This window comes from Berghia stephanieae, chromosome 8 (assembly GCF_034508935.2).
Source record: "Berghia stephanieae isolate SIO BIC M18660-M18661 chromosome 8, UCSD_Bste_1.3, whole genome shotgun sequence".
In the NCBI taxonomy this organism is placed as follows: domain Eukaryota; kingdom Metazoa; phylum Mollusca; class Gastropoda; order Nudibranchia; family Aeolidiidae; genus Berghia; species Berghia stephanieae.
Window position 1 is genome coordinate 24,691,386 of NC_088367.1, and position 17,128 is coordinate 24,708,513.

Here is a 17,128-nt window from a genome sequence, read left to right on the forward strand (position 1 = left end):
TAATCATTCTTTAATGCGCTTTGACATTTCGATAAATCATGACAGCACGTGCAATAATTTTATTGTAGCTCTGTAGCTTTTCAAAGCGTCTTACAATAAATCAGGGGCTTCGAATCCGAAATCGACCCCGTGTGACGTCGAGATTTTTTCTGACCCCCTGTCTACACAGCACTGATTGCTGATTGGGTCTGATAGATCTTGCCGGAAGTAGTTTGTGACATACTAGCGTCCAATCCAAAAGGTAGCAAAGCATTGTTATTGTTTCTTCCACACTTTAGAAACCGGGTAAACTCTGGCTCGAAATGTCGAATGGCTCTCAAAAGGGCAATACATCATAATATTATATTATTTTTCTCTTAGTTTCTGATAAATCTTTGCATACTTGTCCAGACAATATTAATTTACATGACATTTCAGTTATGCTAGACGTTGGACTCGAGTTAGGGCTAACCCATGCCGGAGACTGACTCCGACGACCCGGCACTGCCGTCGTCCTCTGTCGCCTTCCTGATAAATGCGTCGGGCACGGACAAATACTAAGAATAAAAAGAAGAGCCTCGAGACCTACCCATACCAAGCACCTAAAAAAACGACAGAGGACGTCGGGTTTTCGATTTCGTCATCTCTGAGTAAAAGCCATTTTGAAAAAAATATTTAAATGATACGTCTTTTTAAAAAGAATCTAATTTTAGTGAAATGTAATGATTTATAATATAATATGACTTCACATATTATTATTGTAAACAATTTATCATTACGCGTTAATATTTAGGGAGAGGAGTAGAATAATGTTAAAATCGTAACGAGTGATTAGCTGACATCGACGTGTACACAGGTCTGACATCCGAACCCACTTATGGGCCAAGTTTAACATTGTTGTAATGGACAATATTTTGTGTCATTTTTAAAAAAAGATTTCCATTACAAAAATGAGCCCATAAGATTATCAGACCTGCAAATAAGTGCACGTTGGCTGGCATACAATATCTAAAGCTTAAGATGATAGTAAAAATAGTAAAAGAAAAAAAAATCATATGACTATAATAGGAGTCGAAGATTCGGTTTATGTTAAATGTATTTTGGCTTAGTCATAATTATTAAAAATAGAAGAAAACAACAATTAATAACGTGTTTATATATGAGTATTATAGTTATAATTTACTACTTAGTTGCCTCCATTACGCTTTAAAGTGTATAATATTATGATCCAATTAGCGTTAACTGTGCCCGACTAGAATCCCTCCCCCGTAAGGTCAAAGACAGAGGGAACTAGAAAAGTACGAAGAGGAAGAATTTAATTTTTTAAACGCTACGCAAGAAGAAATTCTTTTTTGTTTAATTGAGGTTAGCACTTTCGCACATTTGGTATAAATAAATAGACAAATAGATAAATAAATACATAAATAAATAAATAAATAAATAAATAAATAAATAAATAAATAAATAAATGAATGAATGAATGAATGAATGAATGAATGAATGAATGAATGAATGAATAAATAAAAATTCACTGAATTCATCGCCAAGGATAAATTTGTCTCTAATATTTATTCCAAAGGAAGATTTGAATAACCCACGCGTCCGTCGCAGCGCTGCGATGCCATAACCTCGAGAAGAAAAAAATTCTGTCAGATTTCAAATTGTCTTCAGTTTATTAATACTTTTGATTTTACCCATCGTGTAGGCTATACGTTGGGTTAATAGGCTTCCGCTGTAGAAGGGAATAATTTGATTCAAGAGCCAATGTCGCATCGTCATGTCAATCTGACCAAGGCTGTAATTGGCTTCAACAGTCGTGACGTCACTTCCCGAGTAATGACGCATAGTAACTTAGTAACTGGTTCTTAACTATCGGAACAAAGGCGGACGCCCTATGAAATACCCGACGAGCATAAAAGTGTATCCAGAGGAGAAAAACATTATAAATCTGATCACGTTTTCAGTTTTCTACATTTGATCGCATGACATGTGAAAAAGTTCTAGCCAAAATGAGGAATATTATGTTTCAATTTTCTATTACAATAGAACAAAGAATAAAGCATGCCGGGCAATGAAAGTCATCAATACGGATACAATGTCACCCAGCAAATCACAGACACGGATATCGTACGGCGAACTTAACACGCGGCAACAATTAACCAGGGGATTTTTAACAAATCAAAACATGGAATGTGTGATACACCTTCACACGTGCTCGGACAAGCATGGTTGGTTGTTTATAAGCAATAACTTGAATGCAATCTACCTCTCTCTGATCATTGTTATTGTTTTTATCACACGATTTCTCGATCATATTACAAACTTTTAAGTTTACACATAGTGTTCTGTTGTTGGTTCTAGTTCTATAGATAGAATGCGCTTGGCCAAGGAGTTCACAACATTGCCATCCGGAAGTATAACGGACCAACACACAAACTCTGTGTAACCATGAACTTTTATAGTCTGGTTAATACAGTTTAGTGAGAACAACTCACAAACGCGGATGGCAAAAACAATAACAAAGGCCTGAGTGACGTCATCTGCATACTATCTATTGACCAAGCAGTAGAACAGTGTGGGTATTTTACTGAGACACATACCATAGATAGTAAAGCCTGTGTAGTTTGCAATTTTTACCAATCACTGTCATTGTTTACGTAATGACGACTGTCCGAGAGGCATGGTCATCTTGGTGTCTATTACTTACATAAGCACATGTTCAATAGACCCTAAGATAACCACGCCTCTCGGACAGTCGTCATAATGTAAACAATGGCAGTGATTACTAAACATAGTCAGCTACACAGGTGTTACTATCGATGGCATATTATGTCAAAATAAAATGCCCACTGTTCTATAGCTTGATCAATATTATAAGAAACACAGATAACTATGAGAAAATTTAAACGTTTATAATATGGTCGAAAAAATGATGTAATAACTAGTCACCAATTTGGTGGTATGAAAACAATAACAATGATCAAAGAGAGGTCGATATCATTTTTAAGCAACCAACTAGGTTTGTCCGAGCACGTGTTCCATTTTTTGATTGGTCAAAAATCTACTGGGTTAATTTGTGTTGTAAAGAAAATTCAGAATTTAAAAAAAATTGAGGCGTTAAGATTGATGGTTCCTCGGTGACCTCTTGTTGCTATGACTGTCAATCTATTGACATGGATGCCTTTTAAACTTTTTTTCCTTATAGTATGAACCTTCAGTTCTTCAATCAACATAAAGTGCATACACGAAAATCACGTCAGTTATTGTATAGTTTATTAAAACTAGTGGAATAAACATTTAACTTGTTTTAATTTTGACTCGAAAATTTAAAATAAAGTAAAGTTTGGCCCTGAAATCAACCGCTGACTGTGAACCGAAGACCCTTTAGAGCTTGCCTATCAACATGAGTAAACAGCCAACAGATCCTGAGCATCACTCATAATTTTGACATAGATGATTGAAAAAAAATGCATTGTGTCGTCAGGTTTTACGATGGAATTCTTTTACCAGTGTGTCAAAATATTGTGAAAAATACTCACTAACTGGGCCTGACCTATAATTTGTGTGTTTGACACGTAATGAGGCGGTATCTTAGGCCTTGTGATATAGGACATAAATAGTCAAGGGGACGAAAAACATTATAAATCTGATCATGTCTTGAAAAACTGACGAAAAACACTTCACTATTGAACTTACAAGAAACAGTCATAATGACGTTGTGTCCAGTAGGAGAAAAACTGACATTTCACTGGATAGACTTTACCACGAGAGTAATCGGTTCTCCAAAAAAAATATGGTTTCGGGAGGGGTTAGTTGGAAGGGCAAAACCCGTCTCCATTTATCATCGATAACAAAACAACAAAAGTGAATGCACAAAATTATACGGTACTGCTAAAGGAAAAATATGTTACAAGATTGCTTAACACTGTATCCTGATAATTCGTTTATTTTCCAACAAGACGGGGTTACATCCCACACAAGTAGATCGACACAAACATTCTTAGTGGAAAACAACATTAAATTCATAACAAAAGACGAATGGCCTCCCATGAGCCCTGATTTAAATCTATGGATTACAGCATTTGAGCCATCATAATGTCAAACATTGTGTCCAAGGGCAGACAAAAAGTATTCGATGAAGAGCAATTGAAAGCAGCAATCCAGGATGCTTGGGACAGAATAACTATTGATGATATTCGTCGTTCAATTGCTTCGGGGGGAAAAAACGCTATTAATACTTTTAAAATGACAGATCTCCAAAGTGCGGCCTTTTATTTTCTCGCACCCTATATAACTTATATTTTTAAAAATTTCGCCTGCTATCAAGATATATATATATATATATATATATATATATATATATATATATATATATATATATATATATATATATATATATATAGAGAGAGAGAGAGAGAGAGAGAGAGAGAGAGAGAGAGAGAGAGAGAGAGAGAGAGATAGATAGAGGGGGGGGGGGGGGAACAACAAATAAATAAATAAAACTACCCCAATCAAAAATTTGTTTATTCAGCACCCCCCCCCCCCCCCCCCCGCCCCTCGTAAGCTAAGAACCATACACAAATCGCTGTGAAATTAGTCTGTTTTTATTATTGTTGCTGCTGTTTTTTTGTTTTGTTTTGTTGTTGTTGTTATTGTTTTTGTTTTGTGTTGTAGTTGTTTTGTTTTGCTGTTAGTTAGTTGTTTGAAGGGGTTTTTTTTTTTTTTTGTTTTTTTTGTTTTTTTGTTTTTTGTTTTTTTTTTTGTTGTTCTTTTTTTTTGTTTTTTTTTTTTTTTTTTTTTGTTTTTTGTTGTTTTTGTTTTTTTGTTTTTTTTTGTTTGTTTGTTTGTTGTTGTTTTTTTTTTTTGGGGGGGGGGGGGGGATAATTGGTTGATTTTTAAAACAGTTTTTACAATAAATCTATATAATAAACTATTCTGTTTGGCGCTAAAACAATTTCCGAACAAAGACAACTTGATATTCATGAAGTGGAACTCCATATTAAGCACAAGGACAAAACAATGAAAATGTCTGCAAATTCCGTTCAAAGAAGTTTAGGACTATTGGATGATTCATCTTAATCTATATTAATAAAAGAAATATAGCAAGTCTGTCTGTCTGTGTATGTGTGTGTCGACTACAGGGAAAACCAGTCTTCTATCTGCTATGAAAATTAACTGGTTCGTTAATAATTTATAATTCTGAAGCAGGACGCCAAGGTTTTTGCGACTTAGGTCGATCTTACAATGGTCGTATAAAAATGTAAAATCAAAAAGACATCCTCCAACTTTAACGTCATTGCACAAGACCAAATGGCTAAAGCTCAGATGGTCGCTGGTTGGATAAGCAAGTACGAGACAATCCGACAAATATTGTCTCGGATTTAAATAAAACGACTGATAACAGCCATTGGCTAAAAATAATAACAATAACAATAAAATATCTTTTGACAGCTTAACCAAATTCTATGTTCAGTTCAGACAATTTTTTAAATAAGATCATTCAAAATGTTTCAAAGCTTACATTTGCCATTACGTCCTCGTCTGCTTCTGGTTCCGGCTCAGCCCAATCTACCGCAATTGTATGACCCCAAAGTTGTATACGACCGGTCATAAGCTTTCTCCTGGCCATAGCAGCAGCTCTGTGGTTCTCATACTCCACGAAAGCAAATCCACGATTTTTGGACTTATCCATGGCACTTGGGTACACAATAACATCCACCACGCCTTCCGTCACCTTCGAAATCTCGCTTAGAATCTCTTCCCTCACTTTCATTCTGGGAATTCCCCCAATGAATAGTCTACAGTTATCAACACTGCTACACACTCCCAAAAAGCGTCCTTTTTTAATTTCGAAGTTATTGATTTCTTTAATGGCACGTTTCGCGTCCGCCTTTTCGCAGTAGGTACAAAAAGCGTAACCTCGATTTGTCCCGCTAAAGTCCATCATTAGTCGAAATTCATAGATTTTACCAATTCTTTGAAAAACAGGAATAAGCTCGTCCTCGAATGTGTCACGTGGTATCTTGCCAATGAAAATTTCACACCCTCTTTCAGGAGGATCCGCATGAGGGTCCCATCCAGGAGGGGGCCCACCGAATTTTCTTTGACCGTTTATTTGTGTAAGCGAGTATCCTGTAGATTTAAGTAGTTGTTGCAGAGCCAGTTCTTTGATAGTTCTCGCCACGTCATGCATATTGTTGTTGTTGTCCTTCGTGGATATTTCCATCATTTTGAATCTCGTGAATTAGTTAACGCTACAGGAATAGGAAATTAAAATAAAATATAAAATGGGGATAGTCTTTTCAATATCGAGCCACATTGAAGTCAGCACAGTATCCAGTAACCCATCGTAAAACGAGGCGATGGTCATCACTGTGGTGAACAGTGTATTGTATTCAACCGGGGTACAACCAATGAGATCATTTGTTACCTTGAGCAATACTAAAAACAACCTACTTCTCACTTTTCTTATGCTGTCGTCGCCTTATATTGTGACGTTGTTTTCAGGGAAGTGTCAGGCTATAAATTCAGAAAGGCAACGTTCTGTTACGTCATCCAAAAATATGTTACAAAAAACGTCAACAACCACGAAAGCAAAGTGGCCTGTGAATTGTCTTCAGTAGAGCTCAATGTAACATCAATTTTTATTTTCCAATAAATCCCATTGACTATACTATTGAATAGTCTCATCATTCACTTTCGCTCTCTTTTGATGGTCATGGACGTGTATAGTGGCGTTGTTTTTAGAGAAGTGTATACCTTTGATTAAACGATTTGTGCCGGGACACAGCATTTGAAAGTCATAGCCTGAATTTACCCAAGTCAACCACTAAAAGAAAGTGAATAGCAGCATATGCGATTTCTTTGTAAAAATAAACAAAAAGCTTGTAATTTTATCGCGTAAACACCATATTAAAATATTTCGAGAAATGGTTCTATTCATCAAATAATATTACCCTTAAATCATAAAAAAGGATAAATACCCATCTAGCCATTTACTGTTGCTAGTAATCTATTTCAAATCCCCACTAACTTTCTTAGGGTTTTCACTAACCCAATACATATTTTCTCACAGAGTCGTCTCATACTTTTATGATTTTATTACCCCTACATAATTTACAATTACGAGGACACCAAGTATGACGAATAAATTAACGACCAGCTGAGAGACGAGAGATGCCATATGGCTGCATAATTAATTGATCGGTCCACCTGATCAAAGCGGCAGTAAAATTATCCTAAGATTACGCAATGACGCGTGAATTTATTACCTGACAGGCCAACAGGAATCACATACGCAAAATATGATTGGATTCGACTAAATGACCTGTAAACTTCTGGCACTAACAAATACAGGAACATCATATCTCAATATTATGAGCAAAGCAAAATTCTCTCTCTCAATCCATCACTCTATCACCAGCATGCTATTATAGTGATCAACTTGAAATTCTAATTAGCGGAAATAATGAGTGGACAAGCGTATGAATACGTGGACTTAAATTGTGCTGTGATTAATTAATGCCATTTAAACTATTATGTGTAGTGAGTAATAATTAACAATATTTAATATAACAGAAAATAACAGAAATCGAAAAATCGTGTTATTAGAAACAAAATATTTCGTTCACTCTCTTTACTATATTTGTATATATTATTGTATTTCTATGTATGCCTTCCAAATGAATGAATTACATTTACATGAATTACATTCATTTACAAATGTGCTATCGCTAATACTAATACTCGATAATATTATTATGTATTTATATGTATTGATTCTTATGCTCTCATTGTTTACTTATCTTTCCCATCCCACTAACCTACCTGTACCCCGTTAATTAAGGATAGTGACTAACAAAATTTAGATCAGTGGTGATGTCAAGGGTTTGTTAATTGGAAATCCTCACGACATCACTGCTCATAAGGAATAAACACTGTTGCAACCAGTCAAAGATTTGCTCCTGTATATTCACAGATCTGGTTACCCCTTACACGACCATTTGGTTACGCATTGCTCCAGAACTGATGCTAAGTGACCAACTGGGACAATCAGAGAATGACTAAGAGGCTCCTCCATGAAACAAAGAGACAGAAGCAACCCTAGCGCCGCCACTAGTCATGGGAAGGTCGCCACCAGTCACATCCAACCTCTACCAAACAGAAAGGAACCAATAAAAAATAATTTGAGCAACAGACAATGAAGAGATGAAAATTACTTATAGCCTAACTTTAATTAAATTGTCTAATTATGTGCTAACCTGTCATTGTGTGAGGCTATTCTGTTGATTTATATTTCTGTGATTAATACTTATCTTCTGAACCTATCTATCTCTATATTAAAGTGTCAAAATCTACCACCACTTCTACTACCTATTTCTTTAAACTTAAAATTTTCTTACTATCAGTCGAGTTTTCGGGAACTTTAACCAAACTATAACAGGGTAAAATAGGCACCAGACGACTTATGTCTTTGGGGAAAACCATCTAACTTCTATTTGTCTATTCCTACTTGCCACTTCTACATAGACGCGACCGCCCCCCCCCCCCCCCCCCCCCCCCCCCCCCCCCCCCCCCCCCCCCTCCGCATAATACTAATACTAGTCTCTAGCGAGAAAAAAGTGATAGGTAGCCGGAAGATTTGAAAAAGCCGGTTTTCCGGCTTTTACTAGAAAAATGGCATCCCTGTTCAATGGCACAACCAATAGAATCATAATTTATCGCAATATTGAATACCACCAACGACAACTCGTGTTTCACTTTCTGTTGTTTGGTGGACAGTAGACGTGCATATTGACATAGTATTTAGGGGGATTGTCTTGCTATATACGAGTTATCGAAGGCTACATTCTAAAACCAACAACAGCTAATTATAGAGAAAGAAAAAAACTTGCGAGGCACTCCGATCAATTATCTAGCTATCTATTTTTTTAAAAACCAAAAAAAAAAAAAACAAACAAAAAAACAAACAAAAAACAAACAAAAAACAAAAAACAAAAACGTAACAACTTAAGAAGAAAATGGATTATGATTCGGAGATCCGATAGAATCCACGACACGCTAGTTTGCAATAATATATTGTAGGGCATTATCGATGTGCACTTATTTTCAGATCTGATAACCCAATTCCTTATGGGCTCATTGTTAGTTGTAATGGAAATCTTTTTTAAAATGACGCGAAATATTGCCCATTACAAAAAGGCCCATAAGTGGGTTCGGAGGCCCGACCTGCATGTGGGTACACGTCGGGCATTACAATGTTTCTTTTTAATTTGGGACAAAAACAAGGGTGAGAAAATGTGAGAGAAAGTGAAAAGTGACATGTTAGCTGTGCGAATGGTAACATTATGATCCAGTTGGTTGTTGTATGAAGCCTGTAGCCCATTAATGAATAAAACCCGCATTACGTAATTTTGGGGGAAGTGTCAGACTATCAGTTTTACAAAGGCAGTGCATTTACCCCTCTTCCCATTTCAATTGATACCTAGAGCGTATCATATTATTCCCTGAGCAAGACATTATATCTGAAACAAATTTCTATTCCATCAAAATGTAAAATTCGCCAGTCGGTCCTTGATTATTTTGTCTCGGGTTTGTTTGTTTGTTTTTTTGTTGTTTTTTTTTACTCTAAAACTTTTGAAATCCACCACGGCCTAACCCAAGATTCTCATTCATATTTGAGTGAAGCGAGATAAAATGAGTAAAATAACGTGATTATTGTCACACATCCGGTAACTGTCCACGCTCAATACATTCATCGAAAGGGACCAACCAGCGCTATGCAGTACCGATGCACAAGACTAGTTAAAATCTGAATGGTTTTCTTTTGGCAAATATTATGTTGTCTTCAAAAACAACAGTTTCAAACTTAAAGTCAAATACAAAGAAGCTGAGAAATCCGTCGGTCTGGTACCCGAGCACTGAGTCGTCGCTCATTCTATAAATATGTTGATACTCTTTGACTTTGATGCTTCGAGTTCTTACTCCGGTGAGTACACGAAGCTTTGATGCCATCTTTTATAGGTACTTTGTCTTACTGCACTTAACACACTTTAAAATGTTATAAAATCCATTGAAATTGCTGCCTTCTCAGTCACTTAATAATTTTTAAATAACGTTATTTTTTACTTGAATAAAATTGTAGTAACAAACCGAATAAACAAAACACCTTAAACCAAACAAATCACGAGAAAATCAAGAAGGTAATCCGAAAACTAAATTAAAACTTCGAAATCGATAATATTATGTGCATGATTCAATAACAATGGAATTAGAAATTTTCTATTCACAAACATGCCTACACAAGGCTAGATCAATGACAAAAGACAAAAGATTGACTGACGGACGAATGTCATAGCACACACATTACGGATATACACAGACTTTATGCATACACACAATGTACACACACAAATTAGCTGTCACCCCCCACCCCACCATAATGCATGTAACACGACGGTATTCCCCACAAGCCGGAGCCGTTATCTTTCGATAAGATTATGAAAATTTATTACAAAACGTTTTATGTGTAAAATATGCTGTGATGTTGTAGATTTCAACGTCTAAAAGTAAGAGTGCTTTCACAAGAGTTAACAAACCGAAAACAGTTTGTTAAAGTCTAGAAATAAAGGGCGTAGCCTAAACAATACTAAACAAAAGCCTCAGCACCTGGCCGGCTTATTAATAAGTTAACTATCGCACTCTTGAAAGACACGTATTTAAAAATTTGGCCTGAAAACACTTCCTTCAAACATCGATCGATGTAAATGAACGCCATCTTGGCAAAAACTCTCAAACCTAGGACCTCGCGAGGACCCAGGTGTGAGAGTTTATGATCGAACGAATTTTTAAATCAACCAATATTTGAAAGACGGGTTTTCTAGCCACATGTATAAATACGTGTCTTTCCAGAGAACTGTAGTTAAAGGGGGAAAATGACTTCAATCTCCAGGGTCAGAGCAAATTAAAATTCTAGGATTGGTTTTTAACACATGGCCCTGAGCAAATGCATACTTTCGGTGGATCTAAAGAGAATACGGTTTTGAATCACTCAGCGATATGACGCCCGGCCTCTTCCTTTTAATCCTTTAATCCTTTTTATAATATTAAACTCAAACTAAATGATATTATTATTATTGTTGTTGTTGTTGTTGTTGTTATTATTATTATTATTATTATTATTATTATTATTATTATTATTATTATTATTATTATTATTATTATTGTTGTTGTTGTTGTTGTTAGCGAACAAATGTAAATTGTTAGTTTTTACAGATTATATTTCTTATTCCTTGTAAATTTCCCTGTTGTATGCTGCTGTTTTTTTTTTATTATTTTATTTTATTATTATTATTTTTTTTTTTTTTGCTTTTTAAAATATAATATTGTGTAAGCATTTGAGTTTTTTCCTCCTATTGGAATCATTTATTGCTTGAGGCTTTTAGGCGACATCGAACTGAGCACATTGATTGCTTGTTATTGGAGTCTACCTCTGTTCCCTTTTTGAACTATGTAGTTCCCTTTGCTTTACTTTTGAGGCGTAGTTGCCCACATGTGTACAGGCTTATGATCGTATAGTGGCTTTTTGATGGATGGTAATGATATTTCTTTGCATTGTGTTATAGATGTTAATAATGACTAAAGAGTTGAAGGGCCAGTGATGATAATTGAATGTATAACATCAAGACATTCAAATAAAAGTCCAGGCAAATCAAATAGCATGGTCATAGTTCAATCAGTTTCATAAATTCCAAATCCGTAAAATCAATCCAATTATAAAGTCATTTTAGCTATGTAGGCCTAACCATTTTTAATATACGTGGAATATTTCTAAGTCCGTAAAATGGAGTCAATGATGGTGAGCACAAAAAGTTAAAATGTGCAGCTCATAGTGAAGTAGAAAAGAATCGAATGTAGAGTAGAATCAGAAACACTCTGTTTTAAACCCTATCGGAAACTATTCCCACAATTCTTCAAACCATTCCCCCTACTGATTTTGACCTCCCACATGAATATTCAAAACATGTCTCTTAAAGCAAGAGCGAATCATACACAACTTGTATATTAAAAACAACAAGAATTTTCCCGAATATTAATATGGTTCTTTCTAATATTTGCCATGTTATATTTTTGTCATGTTTTTATCAAAATTCTTGCCTAAACTTCCTGCATAAGCTTACTCTCTTACACTTTCTCTCTCGGGTGGTTTTAATCCTAAGTCTAGAATGTTTTTACTTTCCCATTTCCTTCCTTTTTACTGGCGCTGAAATGGTATAAATGTGTCGGAAGGACCGTAAAACGAATAAAAACAAAATGAACACTTTCTAAGGCAAAACAATTAATTTCACATTTCGCCACCTTGCGAAATTCAGGGGGTGTAATCAAATAATATTTATATCTCTCCATAAAGAGGGAAAAACTAGTCTAGATTATCTCTTTGGAAATCATCTCTGATAATACACATACACACACACATACACACACACACACACACACACACACACACACACACACGTGTTTGTTATTGCCGGGGGGGGGTTTTTCTCTTTAATTGTTATTTGTTTGGGGTTTGTTTGTTTTTGTTTTTTTTGTTTGCTAATTCTTTGTCTATAATTTATACTTTACATTACAAAATAATGCTTTTTGTCGGTTTACATGTTGTCTCACGTTCATTGGAAGCAAAGAGGATTTCGACAACACCATGTTAACTTCGTCGGCGATTTCAAACGGACTGGTCGGCGGATGTGTCGCGGTAGCGGAAGGGGTGGGGGGGGGAGAGGGGGCAACCACCCTTCCCTTCGACGTCACCCACCCAGAGGTCCCATTCAACACTCGACACCACAACCTTCTCGTTTATTTGACCTTTTGACCCGGCGATGACGTAACATTTCTTCCAAGAAATTCTCAACGTTTAGTTTCATTACTCCATTGTCAATAGGATAGCCTAGGCCTTGGCTCTAGATGCTGTGCAGTTAGGTAAAATACTCACAACATCCGCCAGCCGGATACACGTATCAACAGGCAAAGTTGTGTGTTACTTTGAACGTTTAATAGTCTGATTGTGATATAATTTAGTGAGAAGTAATCACCAAAAATGACCGTCTAAAAAAAAAAGAACTGAGTGACGTCAATTTTCGTTCCATCTATTGTTTAGAATTTTCAATGCACAAAGCACAACTCTCAGAACGACAATAGCTAAATTATTTAATATATAACAGTTCCAAATAGGATCGTTTTTGTTCGTCTATTCCATTTTCTTTCTTTTTACTGGCGTTGATATGACCTTAATGTGTTGCAAGCGCCCTAAAACCCTTCAAAACAAACAAACAAACAAACAAACAAACGAATTAAGCAATGGGTCAGCCGCTTAACATTGCGACAAACTGAGCAACTGATATAATTTAAATTGCTCAAGTGAAAATGAAAATATGAAGAAAGCGCCGCTCTAGCTCAGCTCCTGATGGTACTACTAGTAATAGCGTGATCACTTGTCTATTTGATGATCTCATGTCCTTTATTGATCAAAAATTATTACCTAAGCTGTATGAAATAATATGTGCACGGTAGCGCAGGCTTGGGTAACCTTCCTGCATCTCAGGACAGAATCTATTTGTATTGACCGCAAGCTGACTGGAGCTTTAAAAAAAAAAAAAAAAAATAAAGCAAATTTAATAGGCAACCAAACAAAACAAAACAAAACAAACAGAAGAAAACAGGAAAGAGAGAAAAAAAATGATTTTAAAAAACTCACGCGTAATAAATTGTATACGCGAATTGCCAGGTTTGCACTGATTATTCTTCAACAGCGCTCCCTTACCTTTACAATATCCGAAGAGCCAATTTTGATGTAAAACTCATTCGAACATAATGTTACGCTCACACCTCAGAGTCAGCAATGAGGTACATCATTTTTTTAGTTGTTCTTTACAAATTCCTTTTCAGCTTTTAGAGAAAGAATGTCGGCCCAATGCGACATAATTTATTCCAGTTAAACCAGGGGGTTGGGGGTGGGGGGCGTAGTGGCCGATTGGTTAAAGCATTGTACCGTGATCCGGAAGGATCCGGGTTCGAACCCCGCTTCAGGAACTTTTGGGATTGTTTTTTTCCTTAGACAAGATTATTAACCCACAATTTGCTCAACTCTGGACAACATTGGTGATTCCTGTTGAAATCAGACTTCTTGTTTGATGAATTAACTATGTCTATTCCTTGTTTTTATTTTTAAGGGTTTTACGGCGCTTGCAACACATTTAAGTTATATCAGCGCCAGTAAAAATGAAGAAAATGGGATAGTAAAAAGTTCTAAAATTACAATTAAAGCACCAAAGAAAAAGAAAGACATATGGGTACTGGGAACAAACAGGGATCCGATGTAGATTCCAAGAGCACACCACCAATGTACTTAATTTGAGATCACCTATAAGTCTCATCCGGACACAAGCACAAAATCCAACAAAGAGGAATACACCCAAATGCTTACATTATACACTAAAAATAACAAATATAATACTACATAACAGAGAGATGATTTACAAGGGAAAAAACATAATCTCCCAAAACAATAACTATGCATTTGACAGTTTCCCTCCCAGCGAGGACTCTGGTCAGGGCCAATACAAAACCAATTATTCTCATTCCAATACAAAGACAGAACGCATGTTGGAAAAACCGATATAGGGGGATAGAAGACACGGTATGTACCCCCCCCCCCCCCCCTCTGCCCACTATGGGAGGTCAGGAACCCCACCCTGATGTCTATTCCTTCATGGAATGCCCATGCGGCGTTATCTAATGGTGCCATGGCGGAAGAGCGAAATTTTTTTAAAGCCTTATGCCCGCCTTCATAAAAGTCTAACCCGATTTCTGGAGTGTGAAACAGACAGTAACACAATATGTGTACAGTTTTATGCCCTCCGAAAAGGAGTAAGGTCCCTCCCTGATCCAACAGCTAGAAATTAGCAATGTATGTATTTTTTTAATTTTTTTTTTTTTGAACTATTGACATTTAGCATGGCCTGGGATTAAAAAAAAACAAACATCAGCCACAGAGATGCTTGTGTGAGCGAGTGCGAGTGGGGAGGGGAGGGAGCGCGTGTTTTCGGTGTGTTTGCGTTGATGAGAACGATAAAATAAAAATAATACTACAAATAGTTGTGATTGTATACGACCATGATTTTCACCAGTTTGACCTTACTGACCTATCATCTGTCATCGCCGCACGTGAGCTGAGGATTGACAAACAAGCCACAAGTCAACAAGTCGTAGCAACAATCAACGCAGCCATTAATTCCATAATTAACGCTCGCGACTAACTTTTGTAGTGATGTTCAGGGTTGCCAATATAACAGTTTTATTACAAACCCCCCAGAAATTTGCATTTAAAAAAACGTTTGGCATTGGAATATAATATTATATTTAGCAATTTGTTGGCAATATAATTTGTCAAAACATTTTAATACCATATTATTATTATTATTGATAGGTATAGTGATAGATCAGCTTTATGTGTGTCTTGTCCAAATCTTCATCGAAAGTACATTGTATTATAGATGCTATGCGTTTAGCTAAATTACTCACAACATCCGCCGGCCAGATATAACACTCAAATCTGTGTCTAACCTTAAACGTTTATAGTCTGATTGATAGAATTTAGTGAAAACTAATCATTAAAATGGCTGTCTAAAAACAATAATAAGGAGCTGAGTGACGACAATTTCGTTTCATTTATAGGCCTACCTATATAAATCAATGACTTCTGGACACAAACCATGACAAACAAATTGTATTTTTTACTGATCCTATATCAGCTTTGAAAGCGTTGAAGTCTCGTGGATTTAACAAATTAAAAGAAACTCTTCAGAACATAAATGCCACCAGAAGTTGCAGAGGGCAACTTTTTGGCCCGCTAGAAGAAATCGAAAATACGTAGAGTACCTTCATCTTCGAAACGGGACTACAGGTCTAAAGGCTTACAAGAAGAAGAAGAAGAAGAAGAAGAAGAAGAAGAAGAAGAAGAAGAAGAAGAAGAAGAAGAAGAAGAAGAAGAAATCAATGACTTTTCAACTCGTTTGTTTTGTTTGGTTTTACGGCGCTTGCAACACACTGAGGTCTTATCAGCGCCAGTATAAAGAAATAAAATGGATAGTAAAAAGCTATAGAATTATAATTAAAGTACCCAAGAAAAAGTAAGACAAGTACATTTAGTTCAAATAGGGAAAAGATGTAGATTCCAAGAGCACGCTATCAGTGCACTTAGTTTGAGATCACCTAAAAGTTTCACCAGACATCAACACAAGATCCCACTAAGAATAATACACTCAAATGTTTACAAATCATATGTTAAAGAAAAATAAAATAACAGTACATAACAGAGAGATGATTTACTATGTAAAAATATCATCTCCAAAAACTGTAACTATACATTAGCTATTTCCCTCCCAGCCAAGGACTCCGGCCAGGGTCAGGACAAAACGAAGTAATCTCATTCCACGACAAAGACAGAAACCAATTGGAAAACAGACAAAGGGAGATAGAAGATACAGCAAGTACCTCCCTGCCCACTATGGGAGGTCGGAGAATAAGACTGCATGTTTGTCAGGTTTTAAGATAAAATCTATGATAATGATTTCTTCCTCCGGCTTGCAGGAGTTTTATCTTGTTCGCATTTTTCGATTGATAAAAAAAATTGTGGATACAATTATAGGAATCCTCCAATTCTAAATAATGTGTCATGTGGAAGTTAAAAAAAACTTCTAACCACCCCTTGGCTTGTACGTTGGGCTCTGGCATCTTGTCAGGAGTTCAATTCCAATTGCCAACCACTTTGAACCCTCTGTTTTAAGGGTTTTACGGTACTTGCAACACATTTACATAATTTAAGCCAATAAAAAGGGCAAAAATTGGATAGTAAATAAATATAATTTTTAAATTTACATTTAAAAGCGCATGAGAAAAGGTAGGCTGAAAATAGAAATGGATTCCAAGAGCACACTACGATCTGTGTAGGTAGCTTGAGGACACCTTAGTCTTATCCAAACACAAGCACGGGATTCCACTAAAAGGAAAACAATCAAATGTTTACAAATCATGATAATCAAAACAAAACAAAACAAAAAAGTAACAGTACATAACAGAGACAAGATTCACTAGG

At 36.0% G+C, this 17,128-nt stretch overlaps 1 protein-coding gene across 6 annotated transcripts in view; it reads right to left on the reverse strand.

Annotated features, from left to right (window-relative positions):
• Positions 1–10,354, reverse strand: part of LOC144978417 (putative RNA-binding protein 46) — a 51,522-nt gene extending 41,168 nt beyond the window's left edge. The window contains exons 1-2 of one of the 6 annotated variants that reach the window (XM_078924441.1): positions 10,322–10,354; positions 5,501–6,233 (exon numbers count right to left, since the gene is read on the reverse strand). In XM_078924441.1, coding sequence (XP_078780567.1) covers positions 5,501–6,208 — 708 coding nt within the window. In that variant the 5' untranslated portion in view covers positions 6,209–6,233; positions 10,322–10,354. Of the gene's footprint in view, positions 1–5,500; positions 6,234–10,147 lie in introns of all 6 variants that reach the window. The other 5 variants (XM_078924437.1, XM_078924439.1, XM_078924438.1 and 2 more) reach the window with 5 other exon arrangements.
• Positions 10,355–17,128: the final 6,774 nt, after the last annotated feature.